Source organism: Pan troglodytes, chromosome 13 (assembly GCF_028858775.2).
Source record: "Pan troglodytes isolate AG18354 chromosome 13, NHGRI_mPanTro3-v2.0_pri, whole genome shotgun sequence".
Classification (NCBI taxonomy): domain Eukaryota; kingdom Metazoa; phylum Chordata; class Mammalia; order Primates; family Hominidae; genus Pan; species Pan troglodytes.
In genome coordinates, this window is record NC_072411.2 from 105,614,039 (window position 1) to 105,631,804 (window position 17,766).

The window sequence follows — 17,766 nt, forward strand, 5'->3', positions numbered from 1 at the left end:
AAATTTATCCGACACAGCACCTGGAGGAAAAGCTTTGTAGTAACATCAACCTTTGAGAGACCCATCTGTTTTTGCCTATAAGTTCCAACCTTAAGCCATCAATTCTGTTTTGACAAAAGCCAGTTGTTAGAATCTGTTTTCAAAATCAAGCAGGAGTTTGTCCATCTTTATTTCTCTTGTTTTCTTCTGCTTTCTTTACCTGTTTCTCTTTCCTCTTACTCCTAATCTTATGTTCCCTTATTCTCTGTGTTTTATTGTTGGACTCTTGACTCGATAGGCTTTTTTGTCTTTTAACCCTTTTTCTAAAAATCTTAACCTCTGTCCTGAATTTATACTCTAATTCCTGGTTTCAGCTTTGATTTTCCTCGGAGGATCTTTTGGTCCTTTTCCTGGTGTCCCTTAGGAATTGAAGTAGGAACATACATCCTCTGAAGAGAGGGATAGAGGTCTCTAGAAAGCCAAATAATTATGTACTAGATGGGACTATAATGGGGAACAAAACTGGACAGAGAATGAAGGCCCAAAGGTGACTGACCTCAGCTTTTTCCCATCCTCACTATTTCACATACAGACACAACCTACACACACTTCCCCTCTTCTATTTGTGTGTTTAAATTCTCTTTTCTTTTTTTTAAAGAGATGGGGTCTTGCTCTGTTGCTCAGGCCAGAGTGCAGCGGCATGATAGCTCACTGTATCCTTGGGCTCAAGTGATCCTCCTGCCTCAGCCTCTCAAGTAGCGGGACTACAGCCACTCCTGGCTGTTTTTTTTTTTTTTTTTTTTTAAGAGACGTGGTCTTGCTGTGTTGCCCAGTCTGGAATCCTGTTCTTTTAAAACTTAACAAGTTTAAGAAATTATTAGGGAAGTTTCATAGAGAAAAACCAGCTCAGGTTTTTCTCTATGAAACCTTCCGTAACCTTCCCACATTGATATTTCTTTTTTTTTCTATAGAATCTGTAGACATTGCTTTTTTTTTTTTTTTTCACATGGAGTCTCACTCTGTCACCCAAGGTGGAGTGCAGTGGCGCTATGGCTCACTGCAACCCCCGCCTCCTGGGTTCAAGTGATTCTCCCTTCCTCAGACTTCCAAGCAGCTGGGATTACAGGCATCTGCCACCACGCCCGGCTAATTTTTGTATTTTTAGTAGAGACAGGGTTTTGCCATGTTGGCCAGGCTGGTCTCTGAACTCCTGGCCTCAGGCGATCTGCCCACCCTGGCCTCCCAGAGTGCTGGGATTACAGGCATGAGCCACCATGCCCAGCCACACATTGCTTTTTATTTTAGGCATGTGAGTCTTATTTATTTCAGAATACCTTTAAAGCAGAGAAATCATTCTATAGACCGTTTTGTCTCCTTTTGTTTCCCCGCAGGCTCCCTTCCTTTTTTTTTTTTTTTTCACATGCCTTTACTCTTGTACCTAGAGGGTCTGGTAGGAGATTAATATATAAGGTGTATACCACACATAACATTTTAGGATGTGTCTGCCACTGTTCTGTGGTAGTAGGTCATCTGTTAATGGGAGATTTCATAGCAGAGGTGATGTCTTCTATGAATTAGAGATACTTGGCTGTCCAGGCATGATATTTGTAATGAATATTATATCAGTATTCAAGGAAGTATTGAATGTACCAAAGAAGGTAGAGCAGGATAGGTAGGAGCATTGTAGAAAAAGTATTAAGTCACAATAATTGGCTTAATGTGTGGTGCCAGTTGTAGTGATCTCCAAAGCCTGGTCATAAAGGAACTGCTTCTACCTCCGGTGGTATTTGCATTCCTTCATCATAGCCTATTGGGAAAGTGTTTGAGCTGTGGCCATGCATTAACCTTCATCACCTAAATGAAATATTTCTTCTGTTTTGGAAGTTTCTCTCTGGTAGGGAAAAAGTGGGGACTTTTCCAACTTTTCTTTCTTGTACCTAATACCTGCTTCACTTAGCTCTTGAGGTCTTTTCATTTTATGGAATAAAAAAATACATAACAAAATTATGATTGGTATCGGCCACCAGAGTATTGTTCTAATTTCCTAAACTGCTGTGTGTGCCTGATGATAGTTCTGCTATGTTTGTAACTTTAAAAAGTATTTCAAGTGAAATTACTATTATGAAGTGGCTGCAGTATTGCTTTGTTTTCCTTGTCTTGAGTTTATGGTATATGTTCTGTCTCTCTCTCTGTCGCTGTCGTTAAGTTCCTCTCCATCAGCACATAGAGATCTCATGTTTTGCTACTTGTCAGGAAATGTTTTCTCTCTTAAATACTTCCCTCAAAATAGTTTTTTTAGGATCAATCATGATGGCTGTCTAGTAAATATATTTTTATATTTACCAGATTATTTTAGTTCTGAAATATAGTTTAACTTTAATTATAATATAGATTTTACCTATTATAAAAATTTTGTTTGGCATTTATTTCTTTTCTTCCTTTTCTTCAAATTTGATGGCAGTATTTATATTCTGCATAGCATATTTATGGTTTTACTTAGCGTAGAAACATTTTTCACACGGGAAAAGCTGCCTTGAGGAAATATTGAAAAACTCTTTTAATAGAAAGGTAATGAAATATTAGGTATAAAATTAGATTGTTTGGACATTCTACAGAGACACTTGTTTCTTAAGTGACTTATGTTAGTCATCCAATCCCATTAACCAAACAAATATACAGTCATTTGATGATTCTACAGATCATAAAATGTACCAAGTTATATTCATAGAAATGTTGGCCAGGCATGGTGGCTCATGCCTGTAATCCCAGCGCTTTGGGAGGCTGAGGTGGGTGGATCACCTGAGGTCAGGAGTTCGAGACCAGCCTGGCCAACATGACGCGAAACCCCATCTCTACTAAAAATACAAAAAGTAGCTGGGCGTGGTGGTGCGCCTGTAATCCCAGCTACTCGGGAGGCTGAGTCAGGAGAATCGCTTGAACCCAGGAGGTGGAGGTTGTGGTGAGCCGAGATCAGGCCATTGCACTCCAGCCTGGGTGACAGAGCGAGACTCTGTCTTAAAAAATAATAATAATAAATGTCCACCAGATTTTAATATATAGATTGTTTATTTTATGCTATTTTTTTTTGGCGGGGGGCGGGTAGGTCCAAAGACTTACAGAAGATACTGCAATTTAAACAAAAACACCTTGCATACCAAAACTTAAAACAAATATAAGCTGGAAAGCTCTTTTCAAATATTTTAGCTATCCCATGTATAGAATAAAATTCTCTCTTAAATTCCTGCTCCTTTTCCTTCCTGTTTCTCAGCAAATTGATGTAGTTTTAGTGTTTGGTTCACTTCTCCCTCATCACTTAAAGTAACTTTGGGTTTTATGTTGTTTAAGGTTGAGCTTAAAGGACTTTGGTTACCACTTTAAAAAAATCTTCTGGTTTCAGAAATTAAGATATGCAGTTTTAAAAGCTATTCATTATTTGTCATATTACTCCTAAAATTTTCCCCAAATGTGGATTGATTTTTTTAAAAAAACTTTTTCTGGCATTTTCATTTTAAGATACAAGTAGTATACCCTCCGCTTATTAATGAGAGGGAGAGCAAGGATAAGTTAATCTTTACTCTTACTTGATAATGTTTGTTTTTATTGTTTAAAAGCAACAACAAAAGGATTACAGATAAATGCTTCACTTTAAAATATTGACATTTCAAAGGTATCATTTGTCATTAAAGATTGTTTTAACATCACACACAACTTGTTCACTGGGCTATTCATTTGAAGAATTTGTTTCTTGAGATAGTATTTCTTGCCTATTCAAATAACAGGTAGTATTTTAGGATTTTAAAAAATTCCACGTAAGCCAGGGTTGATTTTGATAGCCTCACTTCTCTGTATACAATTATGATTTGCTTTCTTAAAATTTATATTCTGAAGTTACAGTTATAAATGTATTCTGATTTCAATGGTATGATGTCTTGCAATTTTATTTAGAAAGTATAATTTGACTAGCCATATTATTTTTAGAAAAGTTGAGGTCCTTTTTCAAAATATGTTTTGAAGATGGAAATTCAAAATATTAGGGTCTTAAAATAGAATCACATATGAACCTGTGTGGTGAACATTAACCCATTGGTAGTCTCAACTTGAGACTGCATTTGAACTACACTTGTGAGTGATTTTTCTTAGCTTTTTGAGATAGCCAGGGCTTTCTGTATAAGTGCTAACATACTCCTTTGGTGACCTCCATTATTCCCAGATTATCCATCTTTCCCACACTTGTATTTTCAGTTGGGGATAGAATAGTGAGTGGAGTTACGGTCCAGCTCTGACTTAGGACTATGTTACATCTTTCTCATGCCTGAATTCACCTTCAGTTTGGGCCCAAGTGGGTCCAATTCCCATTGGAACTAGGACATTGCCTGTGGCCCTTGTGCTGCTCCCAGTTGAATGGGATACCTCAGCCCTAACTTTCTGGTTCAGATGTTTAGGAACATGGCTTGAACTTGTAGCAGTTTTCAGGTAGGTGGTTCCCTCATAAGAAGATACTAACTAAATCTGACTTATAAGGCTGGCCCACAATTTAAAAAACTAAAATTTTCTGTATATATTACATGATTTATCTTTATATTCTCTAGTTACAGTGGATCATATGCATAGTTGCATATTTTTATTTGGGAAATGTATTTTGCTTATGATATGCTTACTATCTAAAGAAAGTTACTGGCCGGGTGCAGTGGCTCACGCCTGTAATCCTAGCACTTTGGGAGGCCGAGGCTGGTGGATTGCCTAAGCTCAGGAGTTTGGGATCAGCCTGGGCAACACGGTGAAACCCTGTCTCTACTAAAATACAAAAAATTAGCTGGGCGTGGTGGCATGCACCTGTAGTACCAGCTACTTGGGAGGCTGAGGCAGGAGAATTGCTTGAACCTGGGAGGCAGAGGTTGCAGTGTGCCAAGATCATGCCCCTGCACTCCAGCCTGGGTAACAAAGCGAGACTCTGTCTCAGAAAAAAAAAAAAAAAAAGAAAGTTATCTCTAAAAATAAGGAATTGCTTAAAAGCATTATTGTTTTTGATTGAGTTACTCTTTATTAAAACTAAAATTTTGTAGTTATTCTATTTAATTTTAATTGAATGTAATATCAAATAATCTAACCAGTGATCTGTTGGTGTGATGGCCTAATGGCAAATAAAGTCTTTGCATACAAGTTTATAATGATTTGAAAATCTCATGTTAGGAAGAGTCCTTTGAGTACAACTGTAGAGTAATAGTAGAGTAGAGATTGCATATGAAATGCATGGCCTCTAATTTTTTTCCCTGTATTTAAACCCTCCCCTCCTTTGTTATGTAGTGTAGCATATTATTTCCCAAAAGTGCTACTTTATTTCACTGCATACAAGTTGAGTTTTCCTTAAAATTTTTTAGGTGAGTACCCAGAACATGAAGATGGGTGGGCTGCCGCGTACAACACCTCCAACTCAGAAGCCCCCTAGTCCCCCTATGTCAGGGAAAGGGACACTTGGGTGAGTATATAAGTAGTAATTGAAAACCATTTCATGTAGTATTGTTTAAAAATGAAGCACAACATATTTAAATTATTTTTTGAATATTTGAAGAGAGAACATTTTCTTTGTAGGATTGTTGTTTGTGTGTATAACTTCCTCTTCTCTTGGGAAACACATTTTTATACTTCAGAAAGATTTGTTTAGAAATTGTTTTTCTAGTGAATTTTAAATTTGAGGTAAAATCCTAGCCCAAGTTCATAGTTTATTGTAAATTGCAGTCTAATTTTAATTCCTTTTCTTTCAGAAAATGTATATAGTCTTTTATATTACAGTTTAACTCCAACTATCCTTTTTAAGCTGTGTAGATTATAAAATTCTATGAAACTTATAAGAATATTGAGCTTCAGGCCAGGTGTGTTGGCTCATGCCTGTAATCCCCAAAGTGGGGATTTTGAGAGACCAAAGTGGGCAGATCACTTGAGCCCAGGAGTTTAAGACCAGCCTGGGCAACATGGTGAAACCCTGTCTCTACGAAAAATACAAAAATAAGCTGAGTGTGGTGGCATGCACCTGTAGTCCCAGCTACTTGCGAGGCTGAGACAGGAGGATCACCTGAGCCCAGGAGGTTGAGGCTGCAGTGAGCCGTGATCATGCCACTGTGCTGCAGCCTCAGTGGCAGAGTGAGCCCCTGTCTCAAAGAAAAAAAAAAAAAAAAAAAAGAAGAATATGGAGCTTTATTTTGGTCCTAGAGTTGGGCTCTAGATTTGACTTTTGGCAAAAATGGCCAATTAATGGAAAAGCTTGACTTTTTTCTTCTAGAGCATCGTATTATAAACTTGACTTATTGTGATTGAGATTTACGATTAGGTTGGCATTAGTATAGCCCAGAAGCCAGGTGATTAAAATTCTGTTTCAGCTGTGCTGTTACTTTATAATTCCTACATAGTCAGCTGCCAAGAATTCAGTTTTTTCATCTGTAAAAGGGGGGTAATATTTGTCCTCTATAAATTTTTCAAGGTCACTGTACCACAAATTGGATTTTTAAAAATGTGTAAGACAAAGACAAAATGTTTTGACAACCATTGGCTTTATGATATATGCTAAACAAGTTTTTAATTGACAGTCTTGTTTTTGGCTTCCTCAGCACCACCACCATCACCATCACCACCACCACCACCACCACCACCACCACCACCACCACCACCACCACCACCACCAACAACAACAAAACAACCACAAACCTTCAAAAAACCGAAACCCAATCAAGCACTGAATCAGGATAGGACAAAATGATTTGAGATGTAGTGGAGGATAGTGCTGGAAGAGAGATAATAGGACAGTAGGAGACCAAAGAATAAAAATAAATTCCAACCAGGAATAGGATGACTTTATTAGGAGTGGACAAAATAATTCTGCTTAGAGAGAGAGAAAATCTAGTGGATCAAACAAGATTTAAACTTCAAGGTAGAATGTAGATGGCATAGTAGTGTATAATGGTGCCAGGGGTTGGGGTAGAGAGATGAAGAGGAACTCTGTTTTTATTTTCCTATGTAAACATTTACATTTATATCATGTGTAGTGCCTTATGGATTTTGTTGGGTTTTAAGTCAAGATTGTTAGTAAGATAAGCTACTTAGTCCCTAGAAAGTCCCTAGAAGAATGAAACTTTGTGTTGTTTTCAAGTTTTGAAGATTTGCTCATATACCAATGTTTGTTTTCCTTGTATATTAGCAATGGTTCTGCAAGATCCTTGGGGACCAGAGTTGCTGAGGCCCACTCTGCTAGTTGATGGCTATAACCTGTTTTTCCACATAGTCTTTGCCTAGTCACCACATTTTGTTCCTTTGCTCCTTTTTTTTAAAAAAAAATCTTATTTGTGTCATTGCCTTCACTCTGTAGTTCTCAATTATCAAATAATTTTTACTTGGATGCAACAGAACTTATTTTTTTGAGACAGAGTCTCACTGGAGTGCGGTTGTACAATATTGGCTCACTGCAACCTCTGCCTTCTGTGCCCAGGCAATTCTCCTGCTTCAGCCTCCTGAGTAGCTGGGATTACAGGTGTGCGCCACCATTCCCAGCTAATTTTTGTATTTTTAGTAGAGATGGGGTTTTGCCATGTTGGCCAGGCTGGTCTCAAACTCCTGAACTCAAGTGCTCTGCCTGCCCCGGCCTCCCGAAGTGCTGGGATTACAGGCATGAGCCACTGCACCCGGCCGCAACAAAACATTTTTATTGCCTGGGAAAAAATTGTCTGAAAATTAGATGTTGGAGAAATTAATGTTTCCCATTTTATTGTTTAATATTTGCATTATAATTTAAGAGATGCTGGAACTTCCTTTTAGTATTTTAAATCCAAAGTCCTGACATTACTTTTTCCTCTTTTGACCCAAGATTTCATCCAGTGTCCCTTATTTTATTTTTAATTACCAATGTATGTATTTATGTAAGGAGACTTTGAAGGGTAGTAGAGTAAATTGCAAAGTGATCTCATGCAAAATCAGTGATCCATAACTTGAGTGCCCCAGGAAAGCAATAGTTAAAGGAACTCTGGGATCCATACATAAGTCAGTAGAGCAACATCATTTCAGGAAAAGAAAGGTTTTTAATTTTCACATCTTGATCAGTTCTTATTCTTTTAGTGACCAAGATCTCATCTACAATATGTCAATTGACTGTTTATCATTGTCATAAAGAATTTGGAAACCTAAGTAGAAATGAGAACTAATTTAATAAACACTAATTTCCCCATGTGCATCCTGTTTCCTGTCATATTTCCTTTCTTCCTCTTTTCATCCTCTTTACGAGGAAATTTTGGGAAAAGGCGGGAAATATGTGTTAATAAAATCCAGTCTGGTTTGTATTTTACAGTTCAAAGTAAATAATATAGAAAGGCTGTTGTGGTGGTCATTCCCTTCCCCCCACCTTTGTAAATGTTGAACTCTGAGGAAGGAAAGAGAAAAGAGATCAAGGTGAAAGTTGAGGGAGAAAGTGAGAATGGAAGATGAGATTAAAGTGTGTATTTTTGTATATAGATGTACTTTAATTTCTGTATATTTGGTATATAGAAAGGGAAATGAGTTATTATGGCTAGTATTGATAATCAGTGTGGGGGTTATAGATCCTAAATCTAGATTTGTAGTTCCTGTCTTTGAATATCTTTGGTTAGGGAGAGAAGGGAGAGGAGAATAATTAGTGCATTCATGAAGTACAGTTGGGAGACTTTAATATGATACTAAAAGAATTCCAACTCTTCTAAGAAGAGAGTAGGGTCTGGGAAACATTGGCATAAATGGTGGAGAACCTTTGTGCTCTTTGAGAATAAATGAACAAAATTGCATTAGCACAGGGAAATGAGGTTGGAGACTGAAAAATAACAATATTCACCAAAACCCTAATGGTGGAGAAGTGATACATTAGTAAAGACTGAAATTGGTAGCTGGGTTATGTTAAAACACATTTCCTATCTCTGATTACAAATTGTATCTCACTGCTGGCAACTCTTTGAATTTATTGTGCCGAAACTTGCTTAATCATACAATACATACGCTCTTCTTTTTGTAGGCGGCACTCCCCCTATCGCACACTGGAGCCAGTGCGTCCTCCAGTGGTACCAAATGATTACGTACCTAGCCCAACCCGTAATATGGCTCCCTCGCAGCAGAGCCCTGTGAGGACAGCTTCTGTGAATCAAAGAAATCGAACTTACAGGTATTTTGTCTACCTCAGTGCAAAATGTGATGGTCGTAGTACCATAATCTGTTCAGATTACTTCAGGTAAATCTCTCATTTTCCAAGCACTAAGTTCTTTTCCTCACTCTATTCTCCCAAACCTCATCTGATTTCACCTCTCTGTCCTCATGTTCTGATTCAACTTTGAGCAGTCAGGAAGTTGATAAAGAACAGACATCTCAAAGTGCAGTCTTCTCTCCAAGTTTTAAGAGTTCAGTTGATCTGGAAAAAAAATTATGGACCAAATGTGGGAAATGTCAGGTTGTTTTTTGGTGGAACTTTACAGATGAAAAACTATACATAATAAAACATTAATATGGGATAGTACATCAGAGTATGATTATTAATTAAAATTACTCAAATCTGTTTAGGAAAATGTTTTTGTTTTATTATAAAAGAAGTTTCTTCAGATAGGCATTAAACTGGAATATAAAAAGGCAATATTTATTGTTTTAATGTGTTAAACCTCAACATTTATCACTTGTATTTATGGATAATTTTTTCAAAATGTGGTCAAAACAAGCTTATTGAACTCAGTTTTCCCCTCAACTTTATTAATAAGCATATATATATATATATATATATACACACACACACATTTTTTTTAACCTGTCACTGACTTGGAGCTCAAGGAAATTTTATTTTGAAGTGGAACGCTTTTGAATTACCTTTATTGTAGCTACATTCATCTCAGAAAATGTCGGGAAGTGCTGATGATCTCTTACTGTTTATAAATACTCATGTTTTGGTGGCTCTTATTTCTTTAGCAGCAGTGGGAGTAGTGGAGGGAGCCACCCAAGTAGTCGGAGCAGCAGTCGAGAGAACAGTGGAAGTGGTAGTGTGGGGGTTCCTATTGCTGTTCCTACTCCATCTCCTCCCAGTGTCTTTCCAGGTAAAACATTCATGGTGCCTCGTCTTCACTTTTCCTTTCTGAATTTGATTCAATTTGTGATTTAATTATGGTGGGCTTTCTTTGTAATCAGGATTTTTTTTCTTTAGGAATCATAAATATTGGGAAGTCTATATATTTGTTATTTGTAAGCAAGTGATTTGTAAGTGTTTGCTCACTTTGCACTTCTCTTTATGCCTTTGGTGATGTGGCTCAGTTGCTGCTTTGAGGTTTCAGATCACACTTTGTTATGAGTACAAGTTTAATTCCAGCTAGTGTTATGACAGTGCAGTCTTTGGACACAGTGGGAACTCAGTGTGAGAACCATATTAGTAACAAAGGATTGGGCAGATATAAAAAGTAGTTTTGACAGTTAAATTTAGTGGCTGTATTGGAATTTAGTAGTCTCTGAAAATACTACCCTCTTTTCTCTGAAACAGAAAAATCTGCTTATTTGATTCGAGGAGATACACACTTAAAACTTAGTTTTGAAAACGTGACACAAAATACATTAATAGAATGTTACATACTTAATTTACTTATAGTAACAAGTAGATAATGCCTTTTAAAAATCATAAAGATTTGTGTTTTAAAAAAAATTTTTAATCTGATAATCTGGAATATGTCTATTTTCTGATTTGTGTAATTCAAAATGGAAAACTGTTGTTTTTTAGTGTATTATGTTAGTTTTGTATACTATATACAGAATGTTATGCTAAAAATAACAATACGAAGGGAACACTTTTCTTCTGGAGTAGTGCTTTCAATTGAAAAGGAGTGTTTGTTTTTAATGAATTGAAAAAATCTGCACATTACCCTGAGCATCTTGAATTATTTGCTGCTTATATAGTAATCCTTTAGCATAAGTTTTATTCTTTTTTTCAACTCTGTTCTTTTGGTTAGTGTTAAGCACTGAATATCTAACATTAAATACTCTAATACCTTTTCTAATCCTGCCTCATGTGATTGCCTCATTAATGCTGCCTCTTACTCCTCTTTCCCCTCAGCCCCTGCTGGCTCTGCTGGCACTCCTCCCCTTCCTGCTACTTCTGCATCTGCCCCTGCTCCTCTTGTTCCTGCTACTGTCCCTTCCTCCACTGCCCCAGACGCTGCTGCTGGGGGTGCCCAGACCCTTGCTGATGGCTTCACTTCTCCAACTCCCCCTGTTGTTTCTTCCACTCCCCCTACAGGTAAGTATTTGCTTATTCATTGGCAGGCAGATCCAGTCATCTGGCTATTCTCTTACTTGCACCTCTGATTTTTGTTTGTTTTTGGTTTTGTTGTACTTTGTATTAAAAAAAATAAGAATAATGTACTAACCAGAAAGTATGTGACCAAAGATTAGCAATGCCTGAGAAAATTGAGGTAAAGTTTCTCATACATTTTTCCAGTAGGGTAGCATAAATTTGTGTTTTTTTATTGCTTGAATTTCATTTATTAGAGATTTTTAAGTTTAATATGGAGCTACCTTCTATACAGTTTTTGGAAATTATCATTAGAAATATTTTTATTATAGGTTAAGTGATTAACAAAAGTCTATTACAATAATTCTAAGGTATATTTTATAGGAAATATTTGATACAACAAATGGAAAGCCTCTGTAAGTCTATTTTTAACAGAATCTGTTGCTTATTATAGCAGCATTGGAAACTCATAGACAATGGACTTTTAAAGAATTTCAGGTTTATTTAAGTTGGCTGGTGTTTTAAAATTGCAATCTAAAATCTGTTTTGATTGGGGAGGAGATAGACTCAATTGCTACAAAATATATTTGTAGAGTTAATGATGCTGGCTAGTAACAGGTTCTTATCTGCTATAAAATGTATGTGTTTGGACATATATCACTGTATTAGTCTGTTCTCACATTGCTATAAATACCTGAGACTGGGTAATTTATGCAGAAAAGAGGTTTAATTGGCTAACGGTTCTTCAGGCTGTACAGGAAGCATGATAGTGGCATCTGCTTGGCTTCTGGGGAGGCCTCAGGAAACTTACACTCATGGCCTAAGGCAGAGGGGAAGCACACTGGTCACGTGGCCAGAGTAGGAGCAAGAGGACAAAGCGGGAGGTGCTACACACTTTTAAACAACCAGATCTCATTATTGCAAGAACAGCTCCAAGGGGGTTGGTGTTAAACCATGAGAAACCGCCCTTGTGATCCAGTCACCTCCCCCTAGGCCCCACCTCCAACATTGGGGATTACAATTCAACATGAGATTTGGGCAGGGACACAGATTCAAAGCATATCAATCACCGTAGTGTTCCACTTGCCAGTGAAGAACTTCATGGCATTTATATTCAGCTTTGCTGTTATACATGTTAAACATATATAAGATCTTTACATGTTTTAAAAGACACTTTTAGCCAAAATGGATTTTGGGTGATGTCTTGTGGGATTCCTTCTATATGACTTTTAAAGAAAAGCTTTCTGCAGTAGATAAATGTAAACATGGGGTGTTTTTTGATCCAGATACAACTGTTAGGCCAAACTAACTAGTTAAATATAGGAATCTCGTTACGCTCCTGCTTTGATAAAGAATGCATCAGAAAGGACAAATCACCCCCAACTGAGAGTCTATGTTTTAGTAATTAAATATTAATTGAATAACAGGTGCCTGGCTCAGTGTTCACTAAATAAACATTTGTTATGTGAGGGGATAATTAACTGTGGTTTTTAAAACAAAAAGCAAGGTAAATGTCTTATTAATAATTTATATCAGGATAGTCTGTTTTATACAGTACCTGAGTTACCAAGCAATTGTTTTTCTTTTTACTAAGGTATAACTTATGTACAGTAAAATTCACCCTTTATACCATATATGTTTGTGAGTTTTGGCAAAGGTGTACTGACATGTAATTGCCACCACAATCAAGATACAGAACAGTCCTATCATCGCAAAAATTTCCTCCATGCCCCCTTTATAGTCAGTCCTTCCCTTCCACTCCCAGCTCCTGGTAAGCCCTTGATGTGTTTTTTTTCTCTAAAGTTGTGCCTTTTTAAGTATAACATAAATGAAAGCATATAGTATGTAGCTTTTTTGATCTGTTTTTTTTGGCCAGATGCATTTGAGAATTACCCATGTTGTTGCATGTTTAAGTATTTCATTACATTTTATTGCTTAGTAGTGTTGTATTGTATGGGGATGTACCACAATTTGTTTATCCCTTTCTCAGAGGACATTTAGATTTTTCTAGTTTTGAGTGCTTATGAATAAAGTTGCTATAAACATGTACATACAGGGTTTTTTTTTGTGCACATGGGTTTTTATATCGGGTAAATACCTAGGGAATAGAATTGCTGGGTTATATTGTAAGTAAATTTTTAACGTCATAAGAAACTGCCAAGTTGTTTTCCAAAATGGCTGTATAATTTTACACTCCCAGCAGCAATGTGTGAGTTTCCAGTTGCATCCTTGTCAGCACTTGGTGTTGCCTTTTTTAGCTTTAGCCATTCCAATACATGTGTAATGGTTTCTCATTACATGTGTGGTTTGGATTTGCATTTTCTTAATGACTAATGATATCGAACATTTTTTTCATGTGCTTATTTGCCATGTGTATATCCTCTTTGGTGAAGTATCTGTTCAAATGTTTTGTTCCTTCTCACCTTTTTAATAGGGTTTTTTCCTTATCATTGAGTTCTTTTATATTCTAAATATATGTCCTTTATAGATTATGAGTTACAAATATTTTCTTCCATTTTGTGATTCGTTTGCTTATTTTCTATTTTTTTGGCGGGGGGAGGAGGGGCGGGCGGACAGAGTTTCACTCTTGGTGTCCAGGCTGGAGTGCAATGGCACGATCTCAGCTCACTGCAGTCTCCGCCTCGCGGGTTCAAGCGATTCTCCTGCCCAACCTCCCAAATAGCTGGGATTACAGGCACCCACCACCATGCCCAGCTAATTTTTGTATTTTTAGTAGAGACGGGGTTTCACCACGTTGGCCAGGTTGGTCTTGAACTCCTGACCTCAGGTGATCCGCCCGCCTCAGCCTCCCAAAGTGCTGGGATTACAGGCGTGAGCCACTGGGTCCAGCCTGTTCATTTATTTTTTTGATGTTGTATTTCAAATAGCAGAAATTCTTCATTTTTATTAAGTGTTATTTTTCAAAATTTTTTTAAATGAATCGTGCTTTGATGGCATATCTAAGAACTCTTTACCTGAAGTCATAAAGATTTTGTTCTGTGTTTTCTTCTAGAAGTTTTTAGTTTCAGGTTTTATCGCTAGGTTTATGATAATTAGGTATATATATTTTTAAAACCCCAAATGGTAAATCGACTCATTAATAGTGTGAATAGTGTCTTTTTTTTTTTTTTTTTTTTTTTGAGACAGAGTCTCACTCTGTCACCCAGGCTGGAATACAGTGGCAGTCTCGGCCCACTGCAATCTCCGCTGCCTGGATTCAAGTGATTCTCCTGCCGTAGCCTCCTGAGGAGCTGGGATTACAAGTGTGAGCCACCACACCCAGCTAATTTTTTGTATTTTTAATGGAGACAAAGTTTCACCGTGTTGGTCAGGCTGGTCTTGAACTCCTGATCTGAAATGATCCACCCGCCTCCACCTCCCATAGTACTGTGATTAAAGGCCTGAGCCACCATGCCCAGCCCATGTGAGGTTTTAGACTAGATCTAACTATATAAAATTCATAATGATGTTAATCCAGATGTTTTTAACTTGATCGTAGGTTTGTATTAGTTTGCTATAGATTAATTACTGAAATGCTAATTGTATTCAGTGGTTCAAATAACTAAATATGCCTTTTAAATCATAGTTTATATGTTTTCATTTTTATCATGGTTACAGAAGCTTCTCAGTTGATAGTGGATTATGTTTAAGCTTGAGTACTTAAGTTTTTGATAACACATGTAAGATGTTTAAATGTTATAACAAGCCTTGAGTGCTCTTATAATCCTTATATGACTCCATATGAATCTAAGCTTGGTAAACTTTCAGCTCCTGTTGAACAATTTTAGTCATGTAAAACCATTTTATAATCATAGACAAGATGAAAAATTGTCAAAGTGTTGTTTTCCTCTAATACTTTTAATTAAAATTACCAAGAAGATAGTCTCATATTAAGGTAGAATAAAGATGGTAAGACTCAGCTGAGAAATATGAAGCCTGGAAGAGGATATGACTGCAGTGTTTGATCATGAAGATTTCAACAAATCAAGCATTCATCAAATTCTACATTACATAAGTCTTATCTCACTGTGTTTCAAGTAGTTTATTTTAGAATTTAAAAAATTTGAGGATAACCTTAGGCACAAATGGATAGATGAGTGTGCCAGGTATCATCTGTTCCTCCAGTCCCCCCTCCTCTACTCTCCCCTCTTCTCCAGTAGGCTGACCTCCATGAAATGTTTCAATGGATTCTTTTGCCCTCTGGCTTCCTGTTGGGTTTAGCAAAAGTGTTTTTTTTTTCTTTTTCACTTATCTCCTCCTTTTCTCCCTTTCTCTTTCTCCTTTCCTTTCCCCTCTGCTATCCTCTTGCCCTCCTCCACCTTCATCTCCTCCTCCTCTACCTTCCTGTCCCCTTTCCGCTTTCTTCTCCACCTGCTTATTTCTCCGCCTCCTCTTCTCTCTTGCCCTCCCCTTCTCCCTTGTCTGCTATTGTGCTCTCTCATGGGTGCTGTGGTGCTCTGTCTGTAAGAAAAAGTTCTCAGCTTAATGTAGGTGGGAGTGAAGTCAAGGTAAAGTTTAGGGAGTGGATTATATTATTAGGAAACTGATGGATTATGGAATCATGTCTCCAGTTGACATTAGCTGTGGAAGAACTCTCAAGAGAGCAAAATACAGTGAAATTGATGATAACTATATATGGACTTAGGGATGATATTAAAAATAAGATATATTTTGACCCTCTTTTTATATCTTAATTTTTTTCATGATTGTAAATTTTTTAGATTTTAATTTTAAGACAAAGTAATGTAGCTTTCGTGGTAGATTTTTTTGATTAAATGAAAGAAATGTTTGATTTGGAATTAACGTCATTTAACCTTTTGTTGAAATACTTCATTTTCCTTTAACCATACTTTTTTGCTACCTTACGTTTATTATTATTTATTATTTTGGAATAAGACTGTGTGTCAAACATTTTTTCTCTTGCTTTCCCAAACGTCATTCTTGTCGATTTTAGTTTTCAGTGTTCAGTGGCTATATTTTGGGGGTGGAGTAGATAAATTTTAATTAATTGTGATGATTTTGAAACCCCATCAGATTTTTAATTTAGTGAAATAATAGTGTTAATTAGCAAACCATTTATTTATTTTGAGACAGAGTCTCACTCTGTCACCCTGGCTGGAGTGCAGTGGTGCAATCTTGGCTCACTACAACCTCTGCCTCCTGAGTTCAAGTGATTCTTACGCCTCAGCCTCCCGAGTAGCTGGAATTACAGGCGCACGCCACCATACCTGGCTAATTTTTGTGTTTTTAGTTGAAACGGGGTTTCACCACATTGGCCAGGCTGGTCTGAAACTCCTGACCTCAAGTGATCTGCCTGCCTTGGCCTCCCAAAGTGCTGGGATTACAGGCATGAGTCACTGCACCCGGCCCTAATTAGTAAACTATTTAGACATAGCTTTCCAAACTTAATCATATTTTTGTTTGCTTTTCTGCTTTTGTACTCTGATATAATATCAGCGAACAATAACTCACCTTGCATTGTATATTTCAGATACCAGTTAAACTAGCTGTTATTTTTAATTCTTAAGATTTAGGCATTGTACATAAAGTATTTAATGATCTGAGATAATTTTCTTTTAATGACATATGTATGTTCTATCTCTTTTTCAGGTCATCCTGTACAGTTCTACAGCATGAATAGGCCTGCCTCTCGCCATACTCCCCCAACAATAGGGGGCTCGTTGCCCTATAGACGCCCTCCTTCCATTACTTCACAAACAAGCCTTCAGAATCAGATGAATGGAGGACCTTTTTATAGCCAGAATCCAGGTTAGTTTTTTTGTTTTTTTGCATTCTATAGAATGTATTTAATTAAAAACCTTCAACTACAAAAAACCCTTAATTACAAATAGTGCATGGTAGGTGGTTAGCACCATTTGTTGAATGAATGGGAGAATGAATGAATTGTAGGTTGTTAATACTGTATCTTTAAATTCTTTAAAAAAAAATCAGTATGTGATTTCCACGTAAAGTCATACAACTTAGTTTTTCTGAGCAGAATTTTTTTGAATATTTTAGTGGTTATTTGCTTTTTAAAATAACATTGTGGTGAATGGTATTTCCTTTTTATTTAATCAGACATCCTTACTTTTAAATAACAAATAATGAAAGTTGTGTGCACATGAACAGAATTTAGAAGTGGCAAAGGAAAAGAGAACATTTTTGAAGCTACTTTGTGCTAGGGAATTATACTAGCTTATACAATTCTCATACCAAACCCATGGTGGAAAAACTAGGAATTGGGTAAATTGAATCAGATATAATAATTACACTAAATAATCGGTTGTATCATGCATGCAGAATAACTAATCTGGAACATATTTAATAATTATTATTTTGTTTACTCCCCAGAGAGGGCAAGAACAAATATTAGACACCATGGCTATTGTGGACATGGTATGTCAACTTACTGCTTTTTTCTGTATTTTTGCCAGGAAGCCAGTAAGCCTATGTGTGAACACCTCTCATACTGGGTTCAACTCATTCCATTTTTGATAAGCCTTGAATTTTATGGAGCTGCAGTT

At 36.8% G+C, this 17,766-nt stretch overlaps 1 protein-coding gene across 50 annotated transcripts in view; it reads left to right on the forward strand.

Moving 5' to 3' along the window:
• ABI2 (abl interactor 2) overlaps positions 1–17,766 on the forward strand; it is a 101,493-nt gene that overhangs the window by 55,591 nt on the left and 28,136 nt on the right. For 13 of the 50 annotated variants that reach the window (XM_054680098.2, XM_054680102.2, XM_003949950.6 and 10 more), the window contains 5 exons: positions 5,358–5,455; positions 9,002–9,148; positions 9,937–10,061; positions 11,066–11,248; positions 16,853–17,011. In XM_054680098.2, coding sequence (XP_054536073.1) covers positions 5,358–5,455; positions 9,002–9,148; positions 9,937–10,061; positions 11,066–11,248; positions 16,853–17,011 — 712 coding nt within the window. The remainder of the gene's footprint in view (positions 1–5,357; positions 5,456–9,001; positions 9,149–9,936; positions 10,062–11,065; positions 11,249–16,852; positions 17,012–17,766) is intronic. The other 37 variants (XM_054680108.2, XM_054680117.2, XM_001173285.8 and 34 more) reach the window with 7 other exon arrangements.